Here is a 27001-nt window from a genome sequence, read left to right on the forward strand (position 1 = left end):
CTCTCCCTCCTCTTCCTCCCTTCTCTTTCTCTCTCTGCCTCATCTTCCTTGATTTTTTACAGGTTAATCTACCATAGCTTGATGTAGTTTCTGCATCAGGAAGTTTCTCCATGGCCAAATCTAAGCTTCAAAACACAAATTCTCTATGTGGGTCACCATGAATATGAGCTCAGTGGCAGTAATTCCCAACTCCAGAGTCCCTCACATGATAATTTGATGAAATAAACACTTGGGGTCCTTTCTTGTTTGACCAAAACCTGCAAATCAATGAAACCCAAATCTTAAAAGTTTGAAAAAAACAAAAAAGGGTATGGGATGAGACCCAATAGTGAAGATGAAGCGATCCAATTATAAGATTTACAAAATAGCAAACCTGATGGCTGGTACAGTTACACAGTCATAACATAAACATTGAGTTGGATTTTTGGATCAGGGAGAGAGGGAAGGGAAAGCCCAAGAAGTCAAGGAAGATCAAGGAAGATGAGGGAGAGATGAGGGAGGAAGAGGAGAGAGAGAGAGGTGAAGAGTGGGTCTGCTAGGGTTGGAGGCGCTGGCAGAGGGAGAACGCAGATGGTACAGGTTTTTTTTAGTTTAGTTTAGTTTAGTTTAGTTTTTTTGTTGTTGTGGATTTTAAGTTTTAAAATATTTAAAATATAATATATTTTATTTAAAGCCCATGTTGATGTATACTATTGGATGTGTGAGCTCTACATACGTGCCACGTCAGCTACTTAATAGAAAATTTGATGGAAGCTAACGGTAGGAACCATTTTAATGTGTGAATGGTAGAACTTAGTGACTATTAGTGTCACAAAAAAACTTTAGAGATAAAATGTGATAATTTTGCAAACTTAAGGAATTATTTGTGATAAAAAGCCAAAAGGAAAAAAGAAAAGAATATGGGAGAGATATATGAAAGTGAAAATCTAAAAGGATGAATTCTATTTATTAAATGTAATTGGTTCATAGTACATTCCTTGAATTCCATTTTGACAACATAAGATCGATGAGGCACAAAAATGAATTGTTTCATTCCATTCCATCATCAAACGTGTTGCGCAGTGCACCCAAGAGAGAAATTTGGATATTCAAAGTGTCAACTTGGAAAATTAAGCACACTAAATCCTTCTCTAGCCAAACCAAACCAAACCAATTGAGTGCCAATAAGACTTCTTTGCATGCTTGCGGCTTAACATTTTTCAATCTCTGGTGCTATAATCAGTAAGCACAAATTTATCAACAAAGCCCTAATTCATTTTAAGCTTAAGCCGACCTCGATCTCTTCTCTCTCCTCTCTTCTCTTCTCCTCTCTTCTCTTCTGTTTTGTATAATCCTGTATGTATCTCTCTAGAAAGTAGAAAGCAGAAAGTAGTCTCCTCTCCTCTCTCCTCTGTACAACCAGCAAAGCCATCTCACACTTCAATTTAAACTGCACCGCTGAACAAGAACGACCTTTTTCCTTCCTCTTTTGCTTTCTCTCTCTGTCTGTACAAGCAAAGCCATCTGATGATCCACACTTCAAGAAGACTGCATCACTGAACAAGCCACAGCTTGAGCCCAATGCCTCAACTTGGTTTTTACCTGTTGTGGATTATCACCTACAAAAATAAAAACCCAATCCCGCAAAATGAAATGAGTTCATGTTTCAAAACAAGAATTTGGATGTTAATTTAATTACAATAAAGTTTTACATTACTAATTCAATACATATTTATAACTATAGTAGACACAATTTAATTATTTAAATCCATGCAAGTTTTTTTTTTCTTCTCCTTACACCAATAGAATTGTAAATGTGAAGTATATGTAACAGTATGAAGATTGCATAGGTACCTGGACTGCAAATCTTCCATGCATCTGTGTCGCTCCTAGGGCTTCCAAACGACGAGGACCGTCCACCCAATGACGATGTAGAATGGCGGGCGCTATTCGGGGTGGACACGGGACTCGGGGAAAACTGGCGGTTGACGGCGAAGTAAAGGTCAAGAGCGGGCAAGGTAGGGCAGAGCCTCTGACCCTCTTCCTCATTGAATCCAAACCCTAGCTCAATGCAGCCTTTGAGCTCGTGCAAGTCTTCGTCCGTGAGGACCATGTCATCGGAGTCGTTGATCCCATTCCTCCTCCTCTCCTGCCTGAGAATCTGGCGGCGTCGCTTCTCCCACGCAATGTCTCGTGGTGTCTCGCACATGGACAGCTGCTTGCTGAGGCGCTTCCGGTTCAGCATCTTGGGCGGCGCCAGCGGCATGTGCTGGAGCTCCTCCTCAGACGAGGAAAGGGAAAGCGATAGCGACGACGACGATGACGTCGGCGGTCTGCATTGCTCGTCCTTCATTTTTGTGCAATTAATTAATTGAATGAATGTGCGTATGTGGTGCGGTGGTGTATGTGTGTATATATATACTCGATGTGACGGTGGTGGCAGCGGCAGCGACTGGAAGCTGCCGCGCCAGCCAGGCAAAGATGGTTTCGATAGATTGAGTGTGGGATGGGGGTGGGGGGTTGGGGTTTGGGGGGGTGGCGCTTTGTGTTTCCCCAAAAAAACTTTAGAAGGAGACAGGATCGGAGGATTTTCGTATTCTGCGGTGCATGATCACCAGCCCGACCAGCTCAACCAGATGTTGTGAGAAGGGCTTTAATGGAGACAAGACGGGTTGATGGACCTGCGGCGGTCTCGCACATCCCTTCCCATTTCCTCCATCCATTTCTAACTGTCCCTTCATTTGTTAATTTTGGATGGTACTTTAACCTTCTATTCTAACAAATATCATACATGTTGATCTGGGTTAGGCAAAGAAGTGTGTGTCCATTCTCTTGCACCCGTTTATTCTAACAAATATCTTATGTATGATGACGTGGGTTAGGTAAGGCAGTGTGCTCATTCTCTTGCATCGAGTTCGATTCCTCTCCTCTAGTAGTGGACTATCGCTTGTATTAAAAAATAAGATAAATATCTTATATTTGCTTGCCAAGTTTATGTTTGTCTTTCTTGAGGGAGGAATATGTAATCCCATCTTACAGAATTTAAAGAGATCATATGAACATTCTTTTAGGGCAATGTTAATTTTAATTCGACCATGTATGTACATAAATATCAACAATGCCTTTGATAAACTGTATCATTCCAGAATTCACAACTTTACATGTAAAAAGAAAAAGAAAAACACAAAAAGCAACGTTATGTGTATTTTGTCGAGTTGTTTGTTTGAGTTTGAGCATTATGTATACTTGATCAAGATAGAACTCTGCATGTCCTTTATTAGTTTCATGTTGGACAAAACGTAGGGATTTGGTCATTTCATATAGCTGCTTCCTTAGTAACACTTGATTTTTTATTAAAGTTTTGAGAAGAACGAACCCTTACTGGTTAATTATATTGTGCTAGTACTTGTGAGAGCTAAAGCTTGCTCGCGCAATGATCTGTTGTTCTACATTCTAGGAGAGTAATTTGGTGTGGTTAGTCTAATTTTCATGGGCTTAATATCTTCGTAAACAGAGTCTACTCTCTTCTGTTTTGTGGTTGTTTTTACACATGCATGCATAGGGGAAATGAACTGATTGAAGTCAAGCTAACTAGTCCAAGGAATTAATGGTTAATTTCTTCCATCCGATTTCAGTGGTTCATTGAACAAATCATAACAATTATGTACGAGCATATTCTCCAAATTACGAAACAAAACACACACACAAAATGCTAAATTTAGGCTCTTGTTTTACTGCAAATAGAAATTCTAACTGTGCTGCAACCAATCAGAACCTGTACAATCTACGATTCTTGCTCCCAATCATTGGTTTCCAACAACGTTTTCGTTTGTGAAGAAGAATGAATGCCTGTGTTGACCCCAGAAATGGAAACCTAAAACGACCTAGCAAACAAAAGAGCCCACATTGCAAACAAAGAAGACCAAAAAAATCCACCCTCTCTCTGTTTCGTCTTGCCTGGTCTAGTCCTTGAGATCCAGGTAAGACCGGTAACGGTTTTTGATTAGATATGACTTAGTTTAACACCCCTACCCCCAACCCCCCCATAGGAGAAGAATACAAAGAAAACCCAGAAACCCTTTTTTGGTTTTTCCGGGCGTACAGGAAAACTTCTTCTACTTGTTCATTGATCAGAGTCCTCTGTTTTCCTGTACGCCATTGACAGAGCACTCTGTCTCTGTGTTTCTCTTTTTCTTTTCTATATATATCTATATATATTAGGTAGCCATGCGCATCAAAACACACATCGTATTTTTTATTTCTTTTGTGTCCGTGTTCCTGAATGGCCTCCATGCTGCAAACTCGGACTCAGATTCATTGATCCTTGGCTGTGGCTCAGAAAATGAGGCCAAAGATGCAGATGGGAGGAAATGGCAACCAGACTCAAAGTACCTTACTGGATCTAAAGGAAGTCCGGCTCAAGCCCAATACCAGGACCCTGCACTTCTTTCTGAGGTTCCATACATGAAAGCCAGGATTTTCACCTCAAATGCCACATACAAGTTTCCAGTGAAACCCAAGCAGCGCTACATTATTAGACTCTATTTCTATCCGGCTGTTTATGGCAGCAACAATGCTGAGCAGTCCTATTTTGCGGTCATCGCCAATGGAATCACTGTCCTGCAAAACTTTAGTGCTTCAATCACTTGTAAGGCCCTTACGCAAGCTTATATCATGAGGGAGTATTTCCTGGCTCCCCTGAATAACGATTCTCTAGAGGTCACCTTTTCGCCTTCTGCGGGCTTTGCTTTTGTGAATGGTATTGAGCTGATTGGAACGCCTGACATGTTCGGCAGCGCCACAATTGTTGGGGCTTCAGACCAGACTTTTGATGGAAAGAGTACAAATTTGCAGACCATGTTTAGAGTGAATATTGGTGGGCAGTTTATTTCACCCACCAATGACTCTGGCGCCCTAACCAGGACATGGTATGATGACTTTGCTTATGTATTTGGTGCTCAACTTGGGGTCACCAACGAGGCCGCCAAAGACGTTAAAATTGACTACAAAGATATGCCAGGATATATTGCTCCTGTTGATATCTACAAGACCTCAAGATCCATGGGAGAAAATAAGGACATCAACCTGAGTTACAATCTCACATGGGTGTTCAACCAGGTTGATCCCAAATTCATGTACCTTGTGAGGTTACACTTCTGTGACTTTTACCTGAGCAAAACCAATCAGATAGTGTTCACTGTTTACATCAACAATCAAACTGCCGAGGCTGAAGCAGATGTGATTGGATGGGCGGGAGGAAAGGGGGTGCCTACATACAGGGATTATGTGGTAGCACTCAAGGATGGTAGTGATGGTAACCTTTGGCTAGCTTTGCATCCTGCAATGAAATCCCGTCCTGAGTTCTACGATGCACTCATCAACGGAGTGGAGATATACAAGCTTGAACAGGGTAAAACTTTGGCAGGCCCTAACCCTAACCCTTCTGAAATGTTGGCAAAGGACCAGGAAAGAGAGAAAAGCTTTGAAAATCAGCAGCAACAGCAGGGAGGAAGTGGAACCAACAAAGCTCATGTGATTGGTGGAGCTGCTGGAGGAGCTGCAGCCTTTGGCATAGTGGCTGCATTGTGCATTGCCGTGTACCAAAGAAAGAAAAAATCCCCAGGAACCGAAACACACACTTCTAGCTGGCTACCACTCTATGGAAATTCACATACCAGTGGCACCAAATCAACAATTTCAGGCAAGAGTACTGCTAGCAGCCACCTCACAACAGCTGCTCAAGGCCGTTGCAGGCGTTTCTCCTTTGTCGAGATGAAACAAGCTACTAAGAGTTTTGATGAGTCTAATGTCATTGGTGTTGGAGGATTTGGAAAGGTGTACAAGGGTGTCATTGATGCAGGGATGAAAGTGGCCATCAAGAGGTCTAACCCACAATCAGAACAAGGAGTTCATGAATTCCAAACTGAAATTGAGATGCTTTCAGAGTTGAGGCATAAACACTTGGTCTCTCTGATTGGATTCTGTGACGAAGATAATGAAATGTGCTTGGTTTATGACTTCATGTCACGCGGGACTCTACGGGAGCATCTGTACAAGGGCAACAAATCTCAAGCTCAGCTGTCATGGAAGAAAAGGCTAGAGATTTGTATTGGAGCAGCAAAGGGACTTCACTACCTTCACACAGGGGCTAGGTGGACCATTATTCACAGGGATGTCAAGACAACAAACATTCTTTTGGATGAGAACTGGGAAGCCAAGGTTTCTGATTTTGGGCTCTCAAAGACTGGCCCCAACATGGACAATGGGCATGTTAGTACAGTGGTGAAGGGCAGCTTTGGCTACTTGGATCCTGAATATTTCAGGAGGCAACAGTTGACTGAAAAATCTGATGTCTACTCATTTGGGGTTGTTCTCTTTGAGGCATTGTGTGCAAGGCCTGCTCTGAATCCTAGCCTGCCAAAGGAACAGGTTAGTCTAGCAGACTGGGCCCTGCATTGCCAAAGAAAAGGAACTCTGGAGGACATCATTGATCCTCATCTCAAGGGGAAAGTCAACATGGAAAGCATCAAGAAATTTGCAGATACAGCTGAGAAGTGCTTGTCTGACGCAGGAACTGACCGCCCCACTTTGAATGACATCTTGTGGAACCTTGAGTTTGCTCTCCAGTTGCAGGACGACCCAGATGGTTCAAACCACTCTTCAAGACGTGCAAGAAGTGACTCCGACGATGCCCATCTAAGAAACCAGAACATGATGGCAATACATTACAGCAACCTCAGCCTTGGAAGTGAGAGTGATCTGAATGAAGAATCCAACAACACCACCAACTCAAATGAAACCACCAGCGACTCCAGCGCAATCTTCTCGCAGATTGTCAATCCAAAAGGGCGATGAGGGGAGCGCTCTTAATGAATGATTTGCTGTGAGAGAATGAAAGCAATGGGATTGATCAAGCAAATGCAACCAACGTACTAGATTAATTACTTTTCAGACAGAGGGTGATGCTTTCATTGTATGTTATTATTTTGTCTACTCTTTTTTCCCTATATACTCTCATTTAGTAGTATTACATTACATATTAATCGGACAGGCTATACATATGATTCTATGGCAATTTGTACTCAAACAAGTTCATATAGAGTCAAGTTTAATCTGCCTGGTGTTCTATATGATATTAAAAGTAATATTTGTATAAAGTTAGCCTCTCTTCTAGTAGTATATTTAAATATACAGTATTATGTACGTAACGTAAACGTACTGCGTCATGTCGAAATTGGAAAGAGCAAGAATCGTTTTGTTAGATTCTTGAGTTTTTGCCTTGTGCAGCAGTGTTGAGTATAGTTGGAAAAACACAATCCATTTCTCCTTTCTGTTGAGCAGGAGCTAGCATTTGTTTTTTGTTGAACTTACCATTTGTACTTGAAGTGGAAACAAATACACAAGAAACAAGCAAACACACAAACATCTTTGTCTTCCTTGCTATTGGGCTTTTTGAATATCATCAGTTCATTCATTCATAATTTCATATGCATATTTGTTCTGTTCAGTTGGCAAAGTCTTTTAAAATAACAATTATACACTGTTTTTTCTTTTGCTGGAGAAAGCACTATCTACTTTATGAAAGAAAGAAAACTAGTGAAGAAAGAATGGTTCACATTGGCAATGTTTAAGGTTCATCTAACAAACAGACAAGGTGATGCCACAGCCACTGCCAGCACAAACTTAAAAACATGATAGTCTTAAAAACATGATAGTCAAAGAACAATCGACAGCATCTTTAATTGATGGATAGCGTGTTACGTGTAGAGAGCATTTTCAAACTTGAAGGGAAGGAATCAACTGAGATCTGAATCTGAGAAGGAGACAGACATCCATACCCCATTGGAAGAACATCATGCTCAAATCTCAAATCGTTGGTTGGTTTCATTGTCTTGTCAAATTGCCACCTCCAATCCAATCATTGCTTACTTGCACCAATTGTTTTGTTTGTTTGTCTTTATATATTTTATTTTATTTTATATTAGTCTCTGCAACTTTCAATGATACTCCACTTCCTTCCACTAAGCAAGCAAGCAAGCAATGGCCTTGGCAGATGATAAACTTGCTTTTCGTTTCGAAAGACTTTTTCTTCCTTTGTATTATTTTATTCAACTAACCTCACTGTTAATTCATCCCATCATCTTTTTCTTTCTGGACACTGCAACATGACAAAATTCTTCCCCCTCCCTCTTTGTAAGGTCATTTCAAAAATCATCATCTCCTCCCTCCCTCTTTATCCATCCAAAAAAACTCAAAAAGGTGTGCGACTTTTTCATCACCAATAATTGAGTGCCCAAGTGTTCATTTGCCCAACACATGATAGATAGTTTATTGTAAGATTCACTTTGCCCAATTGATTAACAATTAGCCAAGTGCTCTGAAAGAAACCCATTAACTACATCTACCACTAATCCAATTCTTTTGTGGTTGTGATTTTCTTAATTGAGGATTACTGCACATCCTTACACACCAAATCTTATTTGCTCAAATTCAACCCAAGAACCTTACCTAACTGTTAACTAACTCCCCCTTCCCCTCCCTAAATGCATTCGATCATTTGCCACTACGTTTATATCAGTTTATCTTCTTTCAGCACTTTGGCAAAAAAGGGTAGGCCAAATCATTCAAGGTCAACAGTGTGGGCCCCATCATGTCTTGCCCGCATTCTTGCAAGACGCATCAGATGCCTCCACGTCTCCACATTGTCGCATGCCTTCCACTCTGCTGCAAGAGACCAGACTGGACTCGCTCAATAAAAAAAGTATGAAGACTACTACTACCGTACCTGGGTTAAAGTTTTAAGCGAATAAAAGGCCAAAATTTTGAAAATCGCGGCCATGAAGTGGGGCCCGTTTTAGGATCTTTGACACAGACGTTAGTTTACTTACTTTCTCAGGCGTCAGACCTGGCTTCGGTCCTCTGTTCTACCCTTTGCGCAGAACAGAGCACTCTCTCTCTTTCTTGCAGGTTTTTTTTATAAAAAAATATTATTATTAGAAACAGTAACGGATTGATATTATATGGAACGCATTTTTCAAAAGGAATACGAATTTGTGTGAAAGGAAGAACATTTTTATTCTGGAACCAATGGGAAGGAACACACACATGATTTCATAAGTCGTGCAGGAGGAGGAAGATAACTCTTGATTAAACAGACACTTTTTTTATCAGTTTAAATTTATTTTCCAAAGACAAAGCTAAGTCTTCTCTTTCACACCTTTCGATTTTTTTATGATCGTCTTTCACACCTTTAGATAGCGTTGGGTTTTTTCTCTTTTCACTGCCCAAAGTGTGCACGGTTCTCTCTTCTTTCTGCTCATCTGGGTATTAATCTGATTTTGATGGGATACTTTAGTCCATCTCATTTCTCAGAATTAACTGCGTAGGTTTTTGTTTTTCTTATCCTAATGAAAAAGATGGAATTTTGAGCAATATTATTCATCTCTGCATCTGCCTTTTTATTTTTCGAGATACTCCTCAATCTGGGTTGACAGGGTTTTTAGGATTTAGGGACTGATTTTTTTAGGCTTGAGTGAACATGGATGAGGTTGAAGAAGCTAACAAAGCAGCTGTTGAGAGCTGCCACGGAGTTCTCAGCCATTTGTGTCAACCTAAGGGCCAGGTTCATTGTAAAAATTTACTGGCGGAAACTGAGGAGGCTGTGTTCAAGTTCAAGAGAGTTGTGTCTCTTCTGGGCGGTGGCTTAGGCCATGGAAGAGTGAGAAAGTTGAAGAAGTTCAAGCCGCCACCTTTGCCTCAGAACATCTTCCTAGATGGCCCTAATTACAGATTAGATATTTCAACAAAACCCCTCCAATTACTCCCACCTAATTCTCTTGAAAACCGACGCGCAGAAAAGGATTCTAAGTATGGAAGTTCTCTGCAGCACACACACAGCCAGAAAGTGTTTCTTGGAAACCCAGTAGTGGATTTGGAAATGAAAATCAAGCTCCCTCTCCAAATTCCCAAAACAAAACCATTGCAACAGTATCATTTCCTCGAACAGAAGCATGACCATCAGCAAGAGATACAAAGATTGCAGCTTCAGCCCCAACAGTTGAAATATCAGGCTGATACAATGTACTCTGGGAGAAACCGTGGCATCAACCTTGCATTTGATAGGTCCACTACCCGCACTCCCTCCATGTCGTCAGCCAGATCATTTGTATCATGTTTGAGCATGGATGGTGGTGTGGCTAACACTCACTGCGATTCGTTCCAACTAATCCGCGGTGTGCCTCAGCCGCCTGATCGGATCTCACAACAACAAAGGAGGTGCAATGGTGCCGGGGAAAACGGAACTGTAAAATGCGGCAGTAGTGGTAAATGCCAGTATCCAAAGAAGAGGTGAGTCTTGACTCTGAAATTTATGTTTTTCAAGTGGGTGTGGGTGTTGTTTGTTTGCTTGTTTAATTAATTAATTTTGTTAATAGGAAAGTGAGGGTGAAAAGATCGTTTAAGGTTCCTGCCATTAGTAACAAGATTGCAGACATTCCAGCTGATGAATATTCATGGAGGAAATATGGGCAGAAGCCAATTAAGGGTTCCCCCTATCCTAGGTAATATTTTTATATTCAAACATGCCTAGCTTCTGTTGTTTTGTACAATATTGTGGTGAATTTGATTATGGAAAGATAAGCAATGTGAGTCTAACTGAGAAGGGTGTGATTGTAGGGGATACTATAAGTGCAGCAGCATGAGAGGGTGTCCCGCGAGGAAACATGTTGAGAGAAGCCTTGAAGACCCCGCTATGCTCATCGTCACCTATGAAGGCGAGCACAAGCATTCACCATCTGACCAGTGAGAGTGAGTGCCGTCGTTGACATTATCCTGTACTGCTACTAGTATAAGCATTCAGCTTCAGACAGACGGAAGAAACATAAGCCAACTAGCATATTTACATGTGAAATATAATCTGTGGATCCCAGATCTGCATATCGATGAATGGTGTTTCTATTTGCCTTGAGATAACGGAATGGTTTCTGTTCAAGTAAATAGATTTCCTCTTTTTTGGGCAAAGCCTGAATAGCGAAGCCAAATGTTTATACCAGTAACAGATCCAAATTGCACCATTCATCGGCCGAATTAAGCCACGGTGTATAATCAAAATAAGACAGTTTTTGGTGGAAGGGACAAGATTGATTTGCACTTGGTCATTCTTACCCAAGTTAGTAAAACGATAACAAAACATAGTTGTGTTGTCCATACCACTAGGGTGCCAATGAAAGAGGGAATTTGAGAGCAATAGCAATTCGGATGCTACTAAAAGTCTAAAACTTAGCGATCATATCATGGCACAAATGCAGATAGTAATTAAACTTGGTTGAAAGAAAAACTTATCCAATGAAATCCTACAAGGCGGTCGACTCTGTCATTGTTTACAAATGATAAAACAAGCAATGGATGTCCTTGAAAAGAAATCCGAATCCATAATTAATAAAAGCCTCTCAACATCTGATCAAGATGAATCCAGTGATGAAAGGGGGAGTAGAAACTTCACTTAAGGGGAATGAACCTAGAGGAGTGAGTAGCACCAATACCAGGCCTTCCGTGCTTCACAGGCTTGTAACTTATAGAGAACTCAGCAAGATAATGGCTGATCATTTCTGGCTTGATCTCAACCTGATTGAAGGTCTTGCCATTGTAAACTCCAATGATGCTCCCGATCATTTCGGGTACAATGATCATGTTTCGGAGGTGAGTCCTAACTGGCTCCGGTTTCTCACCTGGTGGTGCCTCCCTTTTCTGTTCCAAATCACCAGGAAACCCAACATAAATACAACGATAACACCCACAAAATGAATATAAGCACTGGTTGTAAATACAAAGATGCACTTGCTATATTCACTTCCTTGGCATCAACAAAGGCAACGAAAGTCCAGACACAAAATACCCACAAATAAAGAAAGACAGACAACTCAATTTTTCATAAAATACTTGTAAGGTTCCTTCCCCCTTCCCCATTTATTAAATAGCAATAATTATTCATAGGAAATGAAGAAGATAAAATGATGAAAAAATTACTCACACGGAACAAATATGCCAACCGTCAATTAGCTTTTTACACCAAAAATAAAATGTTTAATTCAAAAGTTTGATAAATTGTATTGTATTAAAAGTTTGCTCCTAATGGAAAAAGTATATCACCACAGATATTGAATTGGTTTATAATGTGTTCTAGAACATTATTTACTTCAAATAGAGTTGAATTCAGATATAATGGAAAACCAACTAAAAATCAGGAATTTTCTGTAGGACATTTACACATTCTGCATCCTACATTCCTTGATAGGAAACACAGGCATATACTACAACACTCAAACTACAAAATAATCTATGTTCATGTATTCCTATATCAACTTTTTCAGTCACCGGGTGCAAAAAATGATTGATAAGTTGATAATAGACATCTTATTGATTGATAAGTTGATAAACCCATTATTCAAATAGCAAAACGGTAAGGTAAAAAGGTCCAGACAGTCAGAAATCAAGCTAAAAACAAATGAAAACACATGACAACACACACAGATTAAGAGTTCTTACAGCTTTGCGCAGCTTCTTGATCAATGCCATTGGCTTTCTTTTCAAACCTCTCTGAAACCTGAACCCATTTCATCAGACACCAATACGAAATAGTATTAAGCAAACAGATGCTCTAGTACGTAAACACATAAATCGAGACCTGCATAAAGAGTTAAAACCATAGATGCAAATATGTAAGTACCTTCTGCGAGCCCTGGCAGGGAAGAGCTTAACGAGCTCATCAGTGGACATATCAAGAAGAGCATCCAAATCGACGCCTCTGAAGCTGAACTTCTTAAACGTCCTCTTCTTCGGCACTCCGGCCACCGCCACATCAGCCTCCACATCCGCCTAACCCAGAAACCATCACAACAGGCATTCAGTTTGGTTTCCAAAGAAAAACATATAGAAATTTGGAAAATTATAATTGGAAGAAAACAAAAAAAAAAAATAGTCGATTGAGAAATGGTTATTAGTTAGAGAAAAGGGCTTTGAGCTCACCATGTTTGCTGAAGATGAAGAGAATCCCTAATTCACAGAGAAAGAGAATCGGCGTCTGTTGAAGGTAGCAGTGGTAGTAGGGAAATTAGGGTTTTTAAAGATTGGTTTATATAGCTCCACGATATAATGGAGATTCTTTGTTGGAGCTTGCATGTAGCTGGATCCGGCCCGACTATCCGGATTTTAACGGGTACCAGTATTAGTTCGAAACGTTTTAGAAATTTTAGAAACTGGGCTCGAATGGACGATTATGTATCGGACCCGTCCCAGCCCTCTCTTTTGGCCCAAGCATGGTGCTACTCAATTTGTCAATTTGATCTAATTTTTTTGGACAAACAATTTGACCATATTTGGCAATGATAATTTCTTATTTCAAAAACTTAGGGTTTGTTTAATATTCAACTTGAATTTAATTTTTTAAACTCAAAAATAGAATTTAAGTCAAAATAAATAAAACTTGTTTGGTAGTCCTATTTTTAAAAACTTAAACTCAAGAGCAACTAAAAAACACCCCAATTATTAAAAACAAAAATATCTTCTTCTTTTTTTTTTTTTAACAACCCACAAGTTCTTAAATTTTTAAGATTTGAAAATAGTTTCCAAGTTGCATACCAAACAAGTTTTTAAATCTTAAAAATAGATTTAACAACTCTTTGTTTTAAGAAAAATCAAAGTTTTTGAGTTCTCTATTTGAATAAGATATCAAACGTCCCCTTATGACCTGTTTGGTATTCAACTTAAATCCAACTTTTGAAACTCAAAAACATAATTTGAGTACAAAACAAGGAAAACTTGTTTGGTAGCCATATTTTTAAAAACTCAAACTCAAGAATAACTAAAAAAAACACCCCAATTATTAAAAACAAAAAATATATGGTTTTTTTCTGTTTTTTTCTAATAACCCACAAGTTCAATTTTTAAGATTTGAAAACAGTTTTCAAATTGCATACCAAACAAGTTTTTGAATCTTAAAAATATATTTAAGAACTCCTTATTTTTAAGAAAAACCAAAGTTTTTGAATTTCCTAGTTAAATAAGATATCAAACGCCCCCTTGAGTTCTCCATATACTGTTTATGTTCAAACATTCAAAGAATAAAAATAAAACTGAAAATATTAGACCAACCATTATTATCAAGCTCGAGCGTGAACTACTTAAACAAGTATAACGACTCAAGCCTTAATCAACCTTAAACTCAAATCAAATTTTTGGCCTCAAAATATCACGAAAGGCCAGGAATGTTTAAACCCAATATAACATATAATATTGGTCATGCGTTAATCCAAGCTGTATTTCAGGAATTTATCCATTAAATAAATATAAAAATAGTGTACATGACATGCCAAGCAAATCATTATCATATGCTAAACCACCCGATAAGCTTAAGTGGGTCCAAGCCACATACATGTCTGGGGCTTACTTAGTGGGTTGTGATGTTGATGGGTACAAGGGTCCATGAAGGCCCATTAAAGGTTCAAAAGAACGAAGATTTTGGACTGATTTGGACCCCAAAACCCAAGCCCATTTTCTTAAGCCCACTCTTACTTTAGCAACTATTACCCTACCCTCAACTGCCTAGCACTAAAACCTCTGTTTATTGTGTCACCAACTTGAGCCGCTTATTCATTACATGCTTGAGCTTCAATGGCTATATATGGAAGCAGTAGCTAACCTAGAAAAGGAGACAACCAAGACACCGAGCAAGCCATACACCCACTACTGGAAACAATCAACCTTAACTCTTTAATCCTCTCATTTTCCCCCATAAACCATCCTATTCTTCTCCCAGAAACCATTTACCATTTTGAACCCCTAAAACATCCTTTCTTCAGCATCTTATTTCAACTCAAGTAGATGCTCTCTCGCTAAACTCATGGAGACTTAACTGCCACGCTACAATCCTCTCATGCCAAGCCTAAACTTTTGATTCACTCATCCATAGCTGCTAGAACAAAAAAGACGCCCACAAGGTTTTATCACAAAAGACCTCGGTGTTATTAGAAGTAGAACCACTTATTATAAGTTGTAGTTTATTTAGTCAAATTTTCGATGTGGGACTTTATATTTTTCAAATCCTACACAGATTTAAAAGCTGGAAGATATATGTAAAAAATAACACATCAAAAAGCTCGAAGTAAAATATTTTTTTAGTCATGGACCCATTATCATTTACTCTCTTTTAAAATTGTATGCATCATATGGATCCCAATGCCTCTTAGAACCATGTTGATCGCCGGGCTGGTATTGGAGTAATTTTGCGCAACTCTCACTGTAATTTCATTGCATCTAAGGTCATCCATTCCACCGCCTCTTCGGCTCTGGAAGCGGAAACCTTGGCTGTTCTTCAAGGTTGTAAATTGGCTCATGATCTTGATTGTACAGGCGTGATAATTGAATCGGATTCGAGAGGTGTCATACAATGTTTGAACGATAATATTGCTAAGGGAGCGTGGGCAATGTATCCCATTCTCAATCGTATCAGAGAGCAGCAAACTCTTTTCTACTTGCGCAGATGGTCTTGGACCTTGCGAGTGGCCAATGAAGTGGTCGATTTAGTGGCGTTGCTAGCTATGGTAAGGATGAGCAATGAAGTTTGGGTCCACATACCTTCATCCTTGCTAACTCATGTTCTGAACAATGATGGGCAGCCTTGCCCCCATTTTGTCTAATATACTCTTCTCAAGCTAGTTAGAGTTGACAATGGATCTCGTCCTTGTATGATGTTTCTTTCCTCTTTTAGCTTATTCATATGTCTGTACTGGCATCTCTTCGTCTCACTCGTTTGTTAGGGCACCCTCCTGTTTCCTTTGTGGATTTGGGCCCGTTGTTGATGTTGTTCTGTTTGCGATTTCTCCACCTATTATGAACATGAGGGTTTCTACAATGAGGAGTTAAAGTGAGGAGGTTATTCTTGCGTCACTTCCTTTTTTTTTTTTTTTTTTTTTTTGGGTTCTGTTGTTGAAGCAAGATTGGAAGGTGGAAGGGTAGGCAGGCTCAGCCTGCGTGTGTTGAGCTTGAAGTTGAGGCAAGAAGGTGCTGGGCTCGAAGTGGAACCAAGGAGGCGTTAGGCTTGGTGCGCGAGGTGGGCTGCGCAAGAGGAAAAGTCGGGCTGCATGATTGAGACGTAGTCGGGCTGGCGCAACATGGGCTGTCTGGAGCATAGGCAGCGACGATGGGCCTTGGTGGTCGACGCTGGCTTCGCAGAGCATCTGCTGGACCTTCATACTAGCGGGCTGGAGAAGTGGGCAAACCGGGCTGCGAGCTGGAGCTGGAGTGAGCGGGCTGGGGAGATGCGGGCTGCGCAGGAGGAGATGGGCTAGGTCTTGGCGTTACATGGGCCTCCATGCCGGAGACCGATCCGACTGTCAAAACATTTAAAATATTTAAGTCCCATGATTTCTTTACATTTGATGATGGTGAGATTTGACCTCCTCAAATAACCTCCTCACTTTAAGCCCTCATTATAGCCTTTCCGTTATGAACATAGCTAATGGACAACAGGTCGGGGAGCTCTTATACATGAATGATGATTTTCATAACCTAACTCTGTCTAAGTTTTGTGTCCTCATCTTATCAAATTTACATCAACAAAGAACTATGTCTAAATACCTTCGTTTTCTTTAGAAAAAGGAAAAGATTATTTACCAGATTGACTTCCTTATGACCAATTAATCTTTATTTCCATATATTATATAATGCGATAAGATGAATGGAGACTCAGCCTCCCCTCCCCTATGTTCTTACATTTCCCATTTTCCCATGTCTATAAACCTACTATGTTTGTCAAGAACTAGCTAATCAAAGTTTATCTCATAATAACATCCTATGAAGTCACTAATTGACTATAACCACCCACTAAACTTGTTGAATAACTATCTATCTAGATCTATAAGGTAATAATCTATATAATATTATTGAAAGAATTATCTTTCTCTATGATTTTAAACAATTTTAATACTAGACTCATAAGATAATAAGCGTTATTGAAGAAATTTTATAGACAATGCAATTAAGGTGAAAGGTTAAATGAAAGGGTTACATTGTTTGTCTTACATATTAGTTCCTCTCTTAAATATACAAAGGTCAACATTCAAGTTATTGAGTGTTAGTTTACTCAAGATTGCATTGTTACATACCAAATGATGCATGTTTGTCTATCTCATGCTATATATGCAATGTATACTGTGCTAGCAATTTTTAGACTGAATTCACAATAAAACAAAGGTTTAATACCAAATTGAAGACCCACAAACATGTGTAGATTTCTATTTGGTGAAGTCAATCATATCAGGTTATACAGCTACATGCTCATCCCTAAATTAAGCATTACAAAATATTACATCATTTAAATATGTTCAACTTCAATGACCTTCCGATCGACATTTCGCCACTCATTTGTTGTCGAAATTTCATGATTCCTGAACCCGTTCACTCCTTTACAAACCTACAATGATTGAGACCGAAAAAATACCAAATGCATTCAAATATTTCACTTAAAATCTAAGCAAACTTGAACATACTCCAAACAAACCCTAGTTTTGACCAATCTAGTTTTAAAGTTCAATTTCTCCCAATCCCCAAATCCAAATCCAGCAACCAAACACTCCTTAGAAAGCCTAGGTTCAAACCTTCATAACAATCAAATATCACTAAAATCCATCAAGCACAGCCTAAGTTACACCCATTACAAATCGAGTGAGAAACACACCCAATAACTCTTTTAAAAGTTCCAAACCAAGGAACAGCAGCCTAACAAGCAGTTCAATTCTATCCAACTCTCGCCCCAACTCTCATTCTCAACCGCAGATAAGACCGCCATCCAAAGGCCCACATTTAAACACTTAGAAGGCCTCGATCCGGATCGCATTGACTTCCACCAATCAGCGCTCAGCACTCTTCTCCCTCCCTCCCCATATAAACCATCCTCTCCCAACTGTCATTTCACATTTCCCGTTTTCTGATTCTCAAACAAAATCCGCAAACGAGCCAATCTCTCTTCCGAGTTAACGGGTCGATAAGCCGAGGCAAATCATGACTGAAACTGACGTCAAGGCCAAGAAGGCGAGATCGCCACCTTCTCACCCTCCTTTTGTCGAGGTATGCAATCGTAAATTGATGTTGCTTTAACTTTCCGTTTTGCCATGCCTTGTGTGTTTACAGGCCCTAATTACGGTGTCGTTTTTTGTGTGGTATGTAGATGATTACGGAGGCGATTGTGGCGCTGAAGGAGAGGACAGGGTCGAGCCAGTACGCGATCACCAAGTTCGTCGAGGAAAAGAACAAGAATTTGCCTCAGACCTTCAGGAAGCTCCTGCTCTACAATTTGAAGAAGCTTGTGGCTTCTGGTAAGCTCGTCAAGGTTAAGAACTCATTCAAGCTTCCTCCTGGTCGCTCGGCTCCGGTGAAAGAAAAGCCAGACGCGCCCAAGCCTAGAAAGTCGGCTGAGGCGGTTGTCAAGCCTAAGCCGAAGCCGAAAACGGTTGCCAAGCCCAAGGCCAATGTCGCGGCTAAGCCTAAGCCCAAGGCGGCTGCAAAGCCTAAGCTTAAGGCAGTGGCTACTAAACCAAAGGCGGCTGTAAAACCGAAGGCGAAGCCAGCGGCTGCCAAGCCGGCTGCTAAGGTTGCGAGAACATCGACTAGGACGTCGCCGGGAAAGAAGGTGGAGGTGAAGGCGAAGGCGAAGAAGCCGGTGGCTCCGGCCAGGGCTGTGAAGAAGCCAAAGAGCGTGAAATCTCCGGTGAAGAAGAAAGCTCAGGCGAAGAAGGGGAAGAAGTGAGGGTCTAGAGAGAAGTTCATAGCTTTCTTTTCAGAGGGGTAGTTTGTGTAAATTGGTTTGATAATGAATAGTTTGTCTGACACAGAATTTGTAGGTTTTTTTTATCCTTCTGTTCTTTCTTTGTCAACAACTTCTGCGGTTGTTATTTGGTGACTCTATTTTGTACTATGAAATTAGATAAGACGCTGATTCCAGTTCTTAACAAACAACTTGCAACATCAAAATTATTCTAATTGTCAAAGCAAAGATTCAAAATTGATACACATTCACAGGCATTTTTGCTACATTGGTTATCTTATACTGAGAGAGATGAGGCAAAATTTGATCCTTTTTTATCTTGCCTTCACAGTTTTGTGTGAAGCAAATACAAATAAATTTGTTTTTAAGTGGTAGGTTGGTATGATTGTTGGGTAGGCATCCGTGTTTGTGTTTGAGACTCCAACCCTGGAAACTGTCCAATATCATGACCTCTAAGCGGTTGAAACTCATTGCGTAAACCAACAGCAAACTCTTCAGGGCGGCCTCCGCTACTTTGGAAATAGTCTGCCACCTGAATTCACAAAAGCAATCATCTTTAAATTGAATGAAATAAGTTACTTTGGTGCATACATTTGCTTGCTAAAAGTTTTTGTGACCTTTCTGTCTTTGTTTTTCTTGGTCTTTAATGAAATTCAAATGCATGATTAAGAAAACCCAGAAATTGGCAGAGGCACTTACATGATTGGCAAGAGAGATTCCACTTAAGGCTGCTGACTCTATATTTGAACCCAGTAACCAATCACCACATATACCAGCCCTTCCAAGAGGATCAAAGATACAGGGGATACCAGGTGTATTTGTTGGAAGTGCCGCACCCCTGCATATCAAACAACACACCAAATATGATATATAACTCATCTGGAAATTACACAAGCATTTCCATCTACAACTAAGCATAAACATCATAACTAAACATTGACAAATAATAATCGCCAAGCGCAGCTTCTCACCATAACTGGATTCGAGTATAAAAGGGTTTCTGAAGTGATCCTTTTGGTAATCCCAGTGCTTCTTCCACACCCAAGAGCATGCCTGCCTTCACCTTCTCTGCTGTGGCATTTGGTATATTCTCCTGTTAATCAACAGTTGGCGCAATAAGTTTGTTTGGCAACATCCACCAAAATGTCGGTCTACCAGTCTTCTAAATTGGAAATCCTCATAACTCTTATTTATTTCATTTCAAGTAATGGTCAAAGACATTGAATCTGTGCTTGTGTGAACATATGGCTGTATTTGCATTGAAACAAACCTGTGGAACCTTGTTCCGCTTTGCATAAGCCGCAGTACTAAGAAAGGTCCAACAGTGAGGACCATTACTATGGGAACCCTGTAGTTTTTTGGTATTATTTGCCATCCATGAGATGGAATCAACCCCTTTTACAAAAGCTCCTTCAAAAGGAAATGCTCCTTCACCAGAAATTTGAAGTGGATCCTCAAACGCTGCGAGGAGGGCCCATATAGAACTCAATTCCAGTCTCTACCGGCATCAAACAGAAAGGCATTAGAAGAACATAGTTCAAGACAATTCAATCTTGATGTCAAAAGGGTAATTGAAGTGGACTTTGTGGTGCAAAATGAACTGAACGCATGAATTTTAGATATACCTTCATTTGTCCGGCAATTAATGGTAAGCCAGATGACCCAAGCAAGCGGTTTGCACATTTCCCTATTGGCAATTCAAATTAAATAGAAGGGTAAACACGCATACACAAGAATAGACAAGAGGCATCACGAATATCCAATGTAGACAAGCACATGAAGGAAAGTCCCCATATCATGCAATTTTGAGACACCCTCTTCAAGAAGGAATGAAAAGGAAACAAAAACTTAAGGTTTCCAAATTTCATATGATGTGAAGATACAGTAGCAACTGAAAATTAAACTTAAAAGAAACCCAAAGGTAGTAAGTTACCATTATGTGCAATAACTATAGCATCAAACTTCCCACATGGGTTTCCATTCTCACTCAAATGCCACATCCCATTGAAGGGCTCAAGTTTACTTATCCAGCAAGGTCTCTCCACGTTAATCATACGAGTCTGCACCAAGTATCAACATTATAATTAGCTCAGACGTGTGATGCTAAGAGGAATTAAGAGCCTCAAAGCACAAGGGTAAAAAGCTAACTATGTTTACTAAACATGAGACCATACGTTTCAGGCTACAATCATAACAAACGTTACTCCATTTTTTAAACTCCTGACTGAAATAAACATATCTTCACAAGTCCAACCGTGCCACTGAAGCAAGTAAATGTCATTATATTTTGACAAGTCTAACCAAGCTACCGAAACAACTAAATTTTATGTTTGCAGATATGGAGCTTTCAATTTCAACTATCATCATACCATCTCTATGCCTAAACTGATGATTCACTGGTCCAGCTCAGGAAAAGGAAAAGCACAAAAAGAAAGCAGGAAAACTTGAAGGTTAATGTACCTGAGAAAGTAACGCGTCAGCAATGGGGCGCATTCCATTAACACCTATATATCTTGGAGGAGAAGAAGGAAGTGGAACAAAATGACCACCCACTTCAAGCTCTCCAATTGTACCCTGCCATTCCCGAACCAGACCTTGCTCCAACCAACCTTGAACCAACCCAGCAAACTGAGGATCACTGGCTGTAAAGAACTGAGCCGCATGATCAAATACCAGAGGCTGAGGATCTACTATCCTGGTTCCCATTCTTCCTCCCAAACCATGAACACCCTATGATAGCAAATCACTGTTATGTGGCACTGGAAAGATCGGAAGACAAATCCAACTTTCAAAATCATAATTTGGCAATCATAACTAAACATGCATTAATTTGATTGTGGGTTATCTGAAAGGATTTTTCTCCGTCTCTTTAAATTACTAACTAGCGTAGTAAAGGAGTAAGCTTTTTCGCAATATCTTATCCACCCATGAAAATGAGAGTAAAATATCAAAAGTAAAATATATAAAAATCCAGACAAACTGAAAGTATAAAATTCAGAAGACGCACATTAAATTAATCGTTACCAAGTACAGAAAGCTAATAACTTGAAGGAAAAAAAAGTGACCAACCGTGTCAAAAACGGTGGAGCGGACACCGCGTTTTTCCAGATAGAGAGCACAAGCGAGACCAGCCATGCCTCCGCCGATTATACCAACAATGGGGTCATCAGGGATTGGAGTAGTGAAGGTCACCTGCTCTTGCTTGAGTGTTTTCTGAATTGACCTTCTTGACGCACCATAGTTCTTACGGTTCCTAAAGGCGGGTCTTTGGCCATCCACGGTGGGTCGTTTCCTGGGTGGTGGTTTGGGTTGGGTAGAGCAGACAATAGTTAGGGGCTTGTGGATTTTGAGGGGTTGGAGGATGAGAGAAGAGTGCAAGTAGCACAGCATGGTTGGGTTGGGGGGAGTTTTAGGAGGGAGAGAGATTATACAACGGAGATGGGTGGAGATTAAAGCTCACTTGGCGGCTTGGCCCAGTTTAGCCTACTTCAAAGCTTCTTCATATCATTTTTTAAAAAAATTTATAACTATCATCGATTTTTAATATATCACGTTTTTAGTTTCCTGCCATGCTAATTTTTGTTTGTTATTTTTGTGTCTGATTGTTGAAGAGTGGTAAAACAAGAAGGTGAAAAAGAAAAAGAAATTTAATAACATGACTATATTTCGGGTTCATCATATAAGAATCTCAAGGGGGACAAACAAAATAAATAATTAAAAGGGACATTTTGGAAAAAGCAAAAGGAGAGAGAAAAATTTTAAAAGAAGCAAAAATGGACGAAAATGCCCTTATTTATTTTTAGATTTCCTAAGGAATCCAATACATTTGCATGTCTTTGATTTGAAAGTTGAGTGGTTTTTTTGTCTTTTTGAAAAAGCTTTGGTTTTTTCCAAAAGTGAATTTTTTTTTTATGTCTAAAACCTAAAAAACCTTAATTTAAAAATGGATAAACTCTTCAAGGAGAGTAAAACAACAAATTTTATCCATACTAGAATGGATAAACTCTTTTTTATATAAACATGATATGTACCAGTACCGGTTTTAACTTACAAAACATATACAATTCACCATAACACAAACCACGTAAACAAGTCAATTTGTGGAGAAAAGAAAAACAAGCTATTTCTCTCGAGTGCATCCAAATGTTAAACACCAAATTCAAAGATCCTTTTTCCCACTTTTAGTTAGAAAAAGCTTTCAAGTCCATCAGTGATCTTAGGAGATGTTTCCGTTGGTTCCCTTTCCTGTTTCAATTGGTCTTCGGCCTTGGAACTGCCCATGCTGTTTCGTCTACCGGACTGAGCCTTATTTTTCGGAGTCATGGATGCAGTGCTTTCTTCTTTCTGACTACCGAGGCTGTGACGTTGTTCCCGAGAACAAACTCTTCTTTTTTCCTCCGCAGACGAGCTGAGTGCATCACCACAGCTCTTTCTCCGGCTTAGACTGTTTAGTTTTGGTGACTTGGGCCGAGTAAGTGGAAGCTGGATCATATACAAGAACAAAAAATACAGATTAATTGCATTAAATCAAGTTCCAAGTCTCTGTTTTTTACTTTGTGCATCATGAGTTTTTTTTCTTCTTCTCTTTTTGGCCAATTTAAAAACATTTAGAGCTTAAAAGGAGTCAAGCACAATTAAGAATACTTAAATTAGCTACCTTCTTGGGTTCAGTCTTAGGAGGAGGCGCCTGATAATAGAAATTAGGTACTGGATTTGCTTTGAACACCATGCTCTTCCTCAGCGCCTTGATGGCTGCTTCTTGCTCTTCCTGAAAGTGTCATGGGAAGAAAATGCAAACTATGACTTTTCAAACAGATCTCATCATATGCGGAACAATTAACACCCAAAAGAAAACAGAGATCCATATGACACCAGTGCACATTGCACAAGAAAATGATAGATACTACAAGAAGTGATGTACCTTGGCCCTGGCTTCCCACTGGCTTCTCTCTGACTCCAGAGCTTGGTGCTTTTCCTCTAACTTCGAGTAGAACTAGATGAAGGGAATCATGTAAATCACAAGTTAAATGCAATACGATTGTGTTGATTAAAAGTATTCTTCAGGATACACATCACAGTCACTTATTTTATTATGACAGTACCTCCTTCCTTTTCTCTGCACGTTCATAGCATCTAAACGAGGGAGCTTGTCCAACCGTAACCTTGAATTTAGGTGTTCTCACAGATGCAGCGGTTCTGTTCTTGGCTAAGGATAACCCAAGTGGGATAAACAATTTCCAATATATGCATAAACAAAAAAACAAAACAAAACAAAAAACCAAATTTCAAACGTCAACCAAGGATACGAGGAAGTAACAGACGAATTATCTTCTTCGTCAGCATGCTTCTTATTATCAGGTTGCGAGCCCTTTCGTGATGATGACTGAGGTGAAGTTGGCTGAAACGAAATGGACAATTTTTGGAAATCAGAGCCATCCCACATCTACAATAACATTGCAATAGTCTTTACAAGCAAAAGTCCATGATTCTTCTCAGTTTCATTCACTTCATCCCAAAACATAATGGGTTTTGTTTAATTTTTCTGTTGGAATTCTTTTTGCCCTAGCCAAATAGCAATGAGTTTGAATTGAGGGCAAATCATTAGATTTGAGTCTTATCCATAGATATTGAGTTGGAAACTACCAGAGAAAGCCAAACAAAACAGAGAACCAAAAAACATCTGCCTATAAATTTTACCTGTGAACTCTTAGGAGACTCTGGACTCTTAGTAGCTGTAGGAGACCGAGAACTCTTAGTAGCTGTAGGAGACTGTGAACTCTTAGTAGCATCAGCAGACTCTGTATTGCTGGAATTTTCAGAAGTGGCGGTTTCAGCCCCAACAGCCTTATTTGAATGCCCATTTCCCAAAGTGATGGATTTTAAAGCAGACGAGCCTGAATTTTTATTGTCACTCGACTTCTGAGTTCCGAGTTTCTCATTTTTGCCTTCAGTCAAGTCATCATCAAGATTTGTGCTCTTAACAGCCAGCACATCTTGATTCTCAACAGATTCCCCAACAACTTTGTTTTCTTCGATACGGTCCTTCACCTTGTAGTCCTTTGATTCAATGCTTTTCTCTGAAATTTTGGGAGCAACATGAACTTTACCATGAGAAAAACCATTTGCAGACACTACAACACCGTTAATCTTCTTCTCCACCTTCTCCACCTTCTCCACCTTCTCCACCTTTACACCAGTAACTTCCCTCCCCATGACGCTGCATGAGAAAACTACAGGCTGAGCATCACGAGACTAGAGGAAAATTACATTATCACTGACGAAAACCAAATAGGCTCTTTTGATAAGCTAAGATAAAATGACAAAGCATTACTTATGTACAAGTAAATTATTTTATCTGCAATGTGTTCGTCACATTGACTGAAAAACATATGGAGCTTTATCTCTGGAAAAAACATGTCAAATTAAACTAAGACATTTTAGAGACATCTTGCTATCCATGTCACGATGCCAATTACATCCGATGACAGAGTTTTTAAAAATAAAAAATAAAAACAAAAAGCATTGAAACTTTTCCGTGTTCAGCACACTGCATCAAACATAAAATTGCAAATCTGTAACTCTAAAAGTTTATAAAGAAACACATGAACCCAAAAAAGAAGAAAGAGTAAAAGAGGTTTTAAACAACATAAAAATAGATCCACAAATATAATCCTCTGATGGACCTGAAAAAGACAAGCCACCACAAATATAAAGTAAATGGAGGATAGCCTAAATGGAAATGATGTACTCGAGAAGAAGTTAAGCAAACGACATAAATCTGGAGAGAGAGAGAGAGAGAGAGAGAGAGAACTCCAAGTTTTTCCTCTTTAAATTAGGATTTTCCATTCTAGCAGGGTGGACTGATAATCTAAAATATTCAAGCATTTATGTTTTACATAAAATTATGTGATTTTCGAAGTACAACACAGACGACGAGTTACATAATCATCCAGAAGCTCCCAAGGAAATTCCATAGAGAAGGTAAAAATGGTTCAGAAAAGGGAAAATTCATCCATCTACAAGAATAATCACGTTGATTAAGACATAATAAATTAGGAAAACAAATGAACAAGATATCTAAAATGAATTAAGCCCAACACAACGAGAAGCACAAAAAACCATTAATAAGGTTAAAGTAACAATTATAAAAGCTAAACTAACAGAAGGCCTTCCCAACTCATAGACATAGGATAAGAGCTGTAGTTAATATTCTTCAATGAATCTTGAGGGGTGGAGGGCGGCTTCAATTTGAAGGAAAAAAATCAAGATGGCAATTATAAACTTGACTGACAAAACAAATACGAGCAAACCCCATAAACTACAAGCACAAAAGCATTGACAAAAAGAAAGGGCTCTTTTTTTCTTTTTTTTCTTTTTTTCATTTCTGAGCTAATATTCACCTTCACATCACCAGAACAAATACGAAAAACAAGTCAACAGTTTGAGCCCCCAGAAAAAGAAGAGCCAAAATAAATAAAAATACTCCAAAAATTAAAAACTCCGTTTTGCAGCCAACAATGACAAAACAGAGAAATACCCATTAAAGGAAAACAGAGAAATAAGAAGTAAAAGAGAAAGAGAGAGCCTGAAGCTCAAAGCTTTGCAGCAAAAAGATCAAATTGAAAGCCAAAACAATAGATATCAAGACACATTGCAGAAACCCCCTTAAACAAACACATCAATGGCAAAACTAAGAATGTGAGAGATTTCTCTTACAGTTTCTGGTCCCGATCTGACAAGATCTCCAACCCCTCCCTCTGTTTCTAAAAAATGTATATTTTCTTGTGTGTTCTTCTCCTTTTCTCTCAAGCTGCTGAGAGAAGGGTCTCCTCAATTCTCATACTATTATTGTTTTGTTTTTGGTTTTATGTGCTGCGCTGTTTGGCTATATATAGACCGGTCTTTTTCCTTCTAGTTCCAATTTCCAAACGCCGTTAAAGCGTTTTTTATGGGAATGTGCTTTCGGGCTCGGTTTTTCTTTTTTTCTCTTTTTTTTTTCTTTAACGGGGTTTGAAAAATCTGTACTGTAGGAACAAACATGAGCGCTTCAGCACCCTACGTGGTGTTGGGTAGGTGTGACGTGTAAATTTAATGGGATGCTCTATTTTTAGTGTTGAAAAAAACGGAAACTTCTGTTGGGTATTCAAAGTCATCCATCCCCAACTTGCTTTGGTGTTGGAGAATCAAAATAACAAATGCTCAAAG

General features: G+C 39.4%; 7 protein-coding genes across 8 annotated transcripts; 3 read left to right on the top strand and 4 right to left on the bottom strand.

The window, feature by feature from the left end:
- Positions 1-919: 919 nt before the first annotated feature.
- LOC103318851 (uncharacterized) lies at positions 920-2725 on the bottom strand. The gene is made up of 2 exons (XM_089049558.1): positions 1834-2725; positions 920-1598 (listed from the first exon to the last, which is right to left on the bottom strand). The coding sequence occupies exons 1-2, from the start codon at positions 2330-2332 to the stop codon at positions 1519-1521; spliced, it is 579 nt and encodes a 192-aa protein (XP_088905684.1). The 5' UTR covers positions 2333-2725; the 3' UTR covers positions 920-1518.
- Positions 2726-3770: 1045 nt separating this feature from the next.
- ANX1 (Malectin/receptor-like protein kinase family protein) lies at positions 3771-7360 on the top strand. Its single transcript, XM_008220058.3, has one exon. The coding sequence runs from the start codon at positions 4207-4209 to the stop codon at positions 6832-6834; it is 2628 nt and encodes an 875-aa protein (XP_008218280.2). The 5' UTR covers positions 3771-4206; the 3' UTR covers positions 6835-7360.
- A 1928-nt stretch (positions 7361-9288) lies between these two features.
- Positions 9289-10986, top strand: WRKY39 (WRKY DNA-binding protein 39). The gene is made up of 3 exons (XM_008220059.3): positions 9289-10326; positions 10413-10538; positions 10654-10986. The coding sequence occupies exons 1-3, from the start codon at positions 9518-9520 to the stop codon at positions 10781-10783; spliced, it is 1065 nt and encodes a 354-aa protein (XP_008218281.1). The 5' UTR covers positions 9289-9517; the 3' UTR covers positions 10784-10986.
- A 298-nt stretch (positions 10987-11284) lies between these two features.
- LOC103318657 (small ribosomal subunit protein uS19x-like) lies at positions 11285-13142 on the bottom strand. Its single transcript, XM_008220060.3, has 4 exons — positions 13003-13142; positions 12704-12852; positions 12523-12580; positions 11285-11724 (listed from the first exon to the last, which is right to left on the bottom strand). Exons 1-4 carry the CDS (start codon positions 13003-13005, stop codon positions 11476-11478), a joined length of 459 nt encoding a protein of 152 aa, XP_008218282.1. The 5' UTR covers positions 13006-13142; the 3' UTR covers positions 11285-11475.
- A 4795-nt stretch (positions 13143-17937) lies between these two features.
- Positions 17938-18987, top strand: LOC103318659 (uncharacterized). Its single transcript, XM_008220062.3, has 2 exons — positions 17938-18099; positions 18200-18987. The coding sequence occupies exons 1-2, from the start codon at positions 18034-18036 to the stop codon at positions 18776-18778; spliced, it is 645 nt and encodes a 214-aa protein (XP_008218284.1). The 5' UTR covers positions 17938-18033; the 3' UTR covers positions 18779-18987.
- On the bottom strand, positions 18974-22286 carry LOC103318658 (FAD/NAD(P)-binding oxidoreductase family protein). Its single transcript, XM_008220061.3, has 8 exons — positions 21866-22286; positions 21257-21526; positions 20730-20856; positions 20422-20483; positions 20067-20294; positions 19768-19889; positions 19496-19634; positions 18974-19328 (listed from the first exon to the last, which is right to left on the bottom strand). The coding sequence occupies exons 1-8, from the start codon at positions 22184-22186 to the stop codon at positions 19161-19163; spliced, it is 1437 nt and encodes a 478-aa protein (XP_008218283.2). The 5' UTR covers positions 22187-22286; the 3' UTR covers positions 18974-19160.
- A 476-nt stretch (positions 22287-22762) lies between these two features.
- WDL1 (WVD2-like 1) lies at positions 22763-26672 on the bottom strand. 2 transcript variants are annotated; one of them, XM_008220063.3, is made up of 7 exons: positions 26513-26672; positions 24494-25013; positions 24103-24194; positions 23899-23992; positions 23718-23789; positions 23454-23564; positions 22763-23278 (listed from the first exon to the last, which is right to left on the bottom strand). In XM_008220063.3, exons 2-7 carry the CDS (start codon positions 25007-25009, stop codon positions 22982-22984), a joined length of 1182 nt encoding a protein of 393 aa, XP_008218285.2. In that variant the 5' UTR covers positions 25010-25013; positions 26513-26672; the 3' UTR covers positions 22763-22981. The 2 variants fall into 2 exon arrangements, with proteins under 2 accessions (XP_008218285.2, XP_088905803.1); XM_089049677.1 differs by lacking the exon at positions 26513-26672 and having other exon boundaries at positions 24494-25027.
- Positions 26673-27001: the final 329 nt, after the last annotated feature.

Source organism: Prunus mume, linkage group LG1 (assembly GCF_029339155.1).
Source record: "Prunus mume cultivar Tortuosa linkage group LG1, ASM2933915v1, whole genome shotgun sequence".
In the NCBI taxonomy this organism is placed as follows: Eukaryota; Viridiplantae; Streptophyta; class Magnoliopsida; order Rosales; family Rosaceae; genus Prunus; species Prunus mume.

Coding starts and splice junctions, on each gene's coding strand:
- LOC103318851 (XM_089049558.1), bottom strand. CDS start 2,332: ATGAAGGACGAGCAATGCAGACCGCCGACGTCATCGTCGTCGTCGCTA. Junction 1,599..1,833: donor ATGGAAGATTTGCAGTCCAG/GTACCTATGCAA, acceptor TTATTTTTGTAG/GTGATAATCCACAACAGGTA.
- ANX1 (XM_008220058.3), top strand. CDS start 4,207: ATGCGCATCAAAACACACATCGTATTTTTTATTTCTTTTGTGTCCGTG.
- WRKY39 (XM_008220059.3), top strand. CDS start 9,518: ATGGATGAGGTTGAAGAAGCTAACAAAGCAGCTGTTGAGAGCTGCCAC. Junction 10,327..10,412: donor TGCCAGTATCCAAAGAAGAG/GTGAGTCTTGAC, acceptor TTTTGTTAATAG/GAAAGTGAGGGTGAAAAGAT. Junction 10,539..10,653: donor AAGGGTTCCCCCTATCCTAG/GTAATATTTTTA, acceptor GTGTGATTGTAG/GGGATACTATAAGTGCAGCA.
- LOC103318657 (XM_008220060.3), bottom strand. Junction 12,581..12,703: donor CCTGCCAGGGCTCGCAGAAG/GTACTTACATAT, acceptor AAATGGGTTCAG/GTTTCAGAGAGGTTTGAAAA. Junction 11,725..12,522: donor TCAAGAAGCTGCGCAAAGCT/GTAAGAACTCTT, acceptor GATTTGGAACAG/AAAAGGGAGGCACCACCAGG.
- LOC103318659 (XM_008220062.3), top strand. CDS start 18,034: ATGACTGAAACTGACGTCAAGGCCAAGAAGGCGAGATCGCCACCTTCT. Junction 18,100..18,199: donor CTCACCCTCCTTTTGTCGAG/GTATGCAATCGT, acceptor TGTGGTATGTAG/ATGATTACGGAGGCGATTGT.
- LOC103318658 (XM_008220061.3), bottom strand. CDS start 22,186: ATGCTGTGCTACTTGCACTCTTCTCTCATCCTCCAACCCCTCAAAATC. Junction 21,527..21,865: donor GCTCCACCGTTTTTGACACG/GTTGGTCACTTT, acceptor TTGCTATCATAG/GGTGTTCATGGTTTGGGAGG. Junction 20,484..20,729: donor TATAGTTATTGCACATAATG/GTAACTTACTAC, acceptor AATTGCCAATAG/GGAAATGTGCAAACCGCTTG.
- WDL1 (XM_008220063.3), bottom strand. CDS start 25,009: ATGGGGAGGGAAGTTACTGGTGTAAAGGTGGAGAAGGTGGAGAAGGTG. Junction 23,993..24,102: donor AATTCGTCTGTTACTTCCTC/GTATCCTTGGTT, acceptor AGCCAAGAACAG/AACCGCTGCATCTGTGAGAA. Junction 23,565..23,717: donor AGTGGGAAGCCAGGGCCAAG/GTACATCACTTC, acceptor TGACACTTTCAG/GAAGAGCAAGAAGCAGCCAT.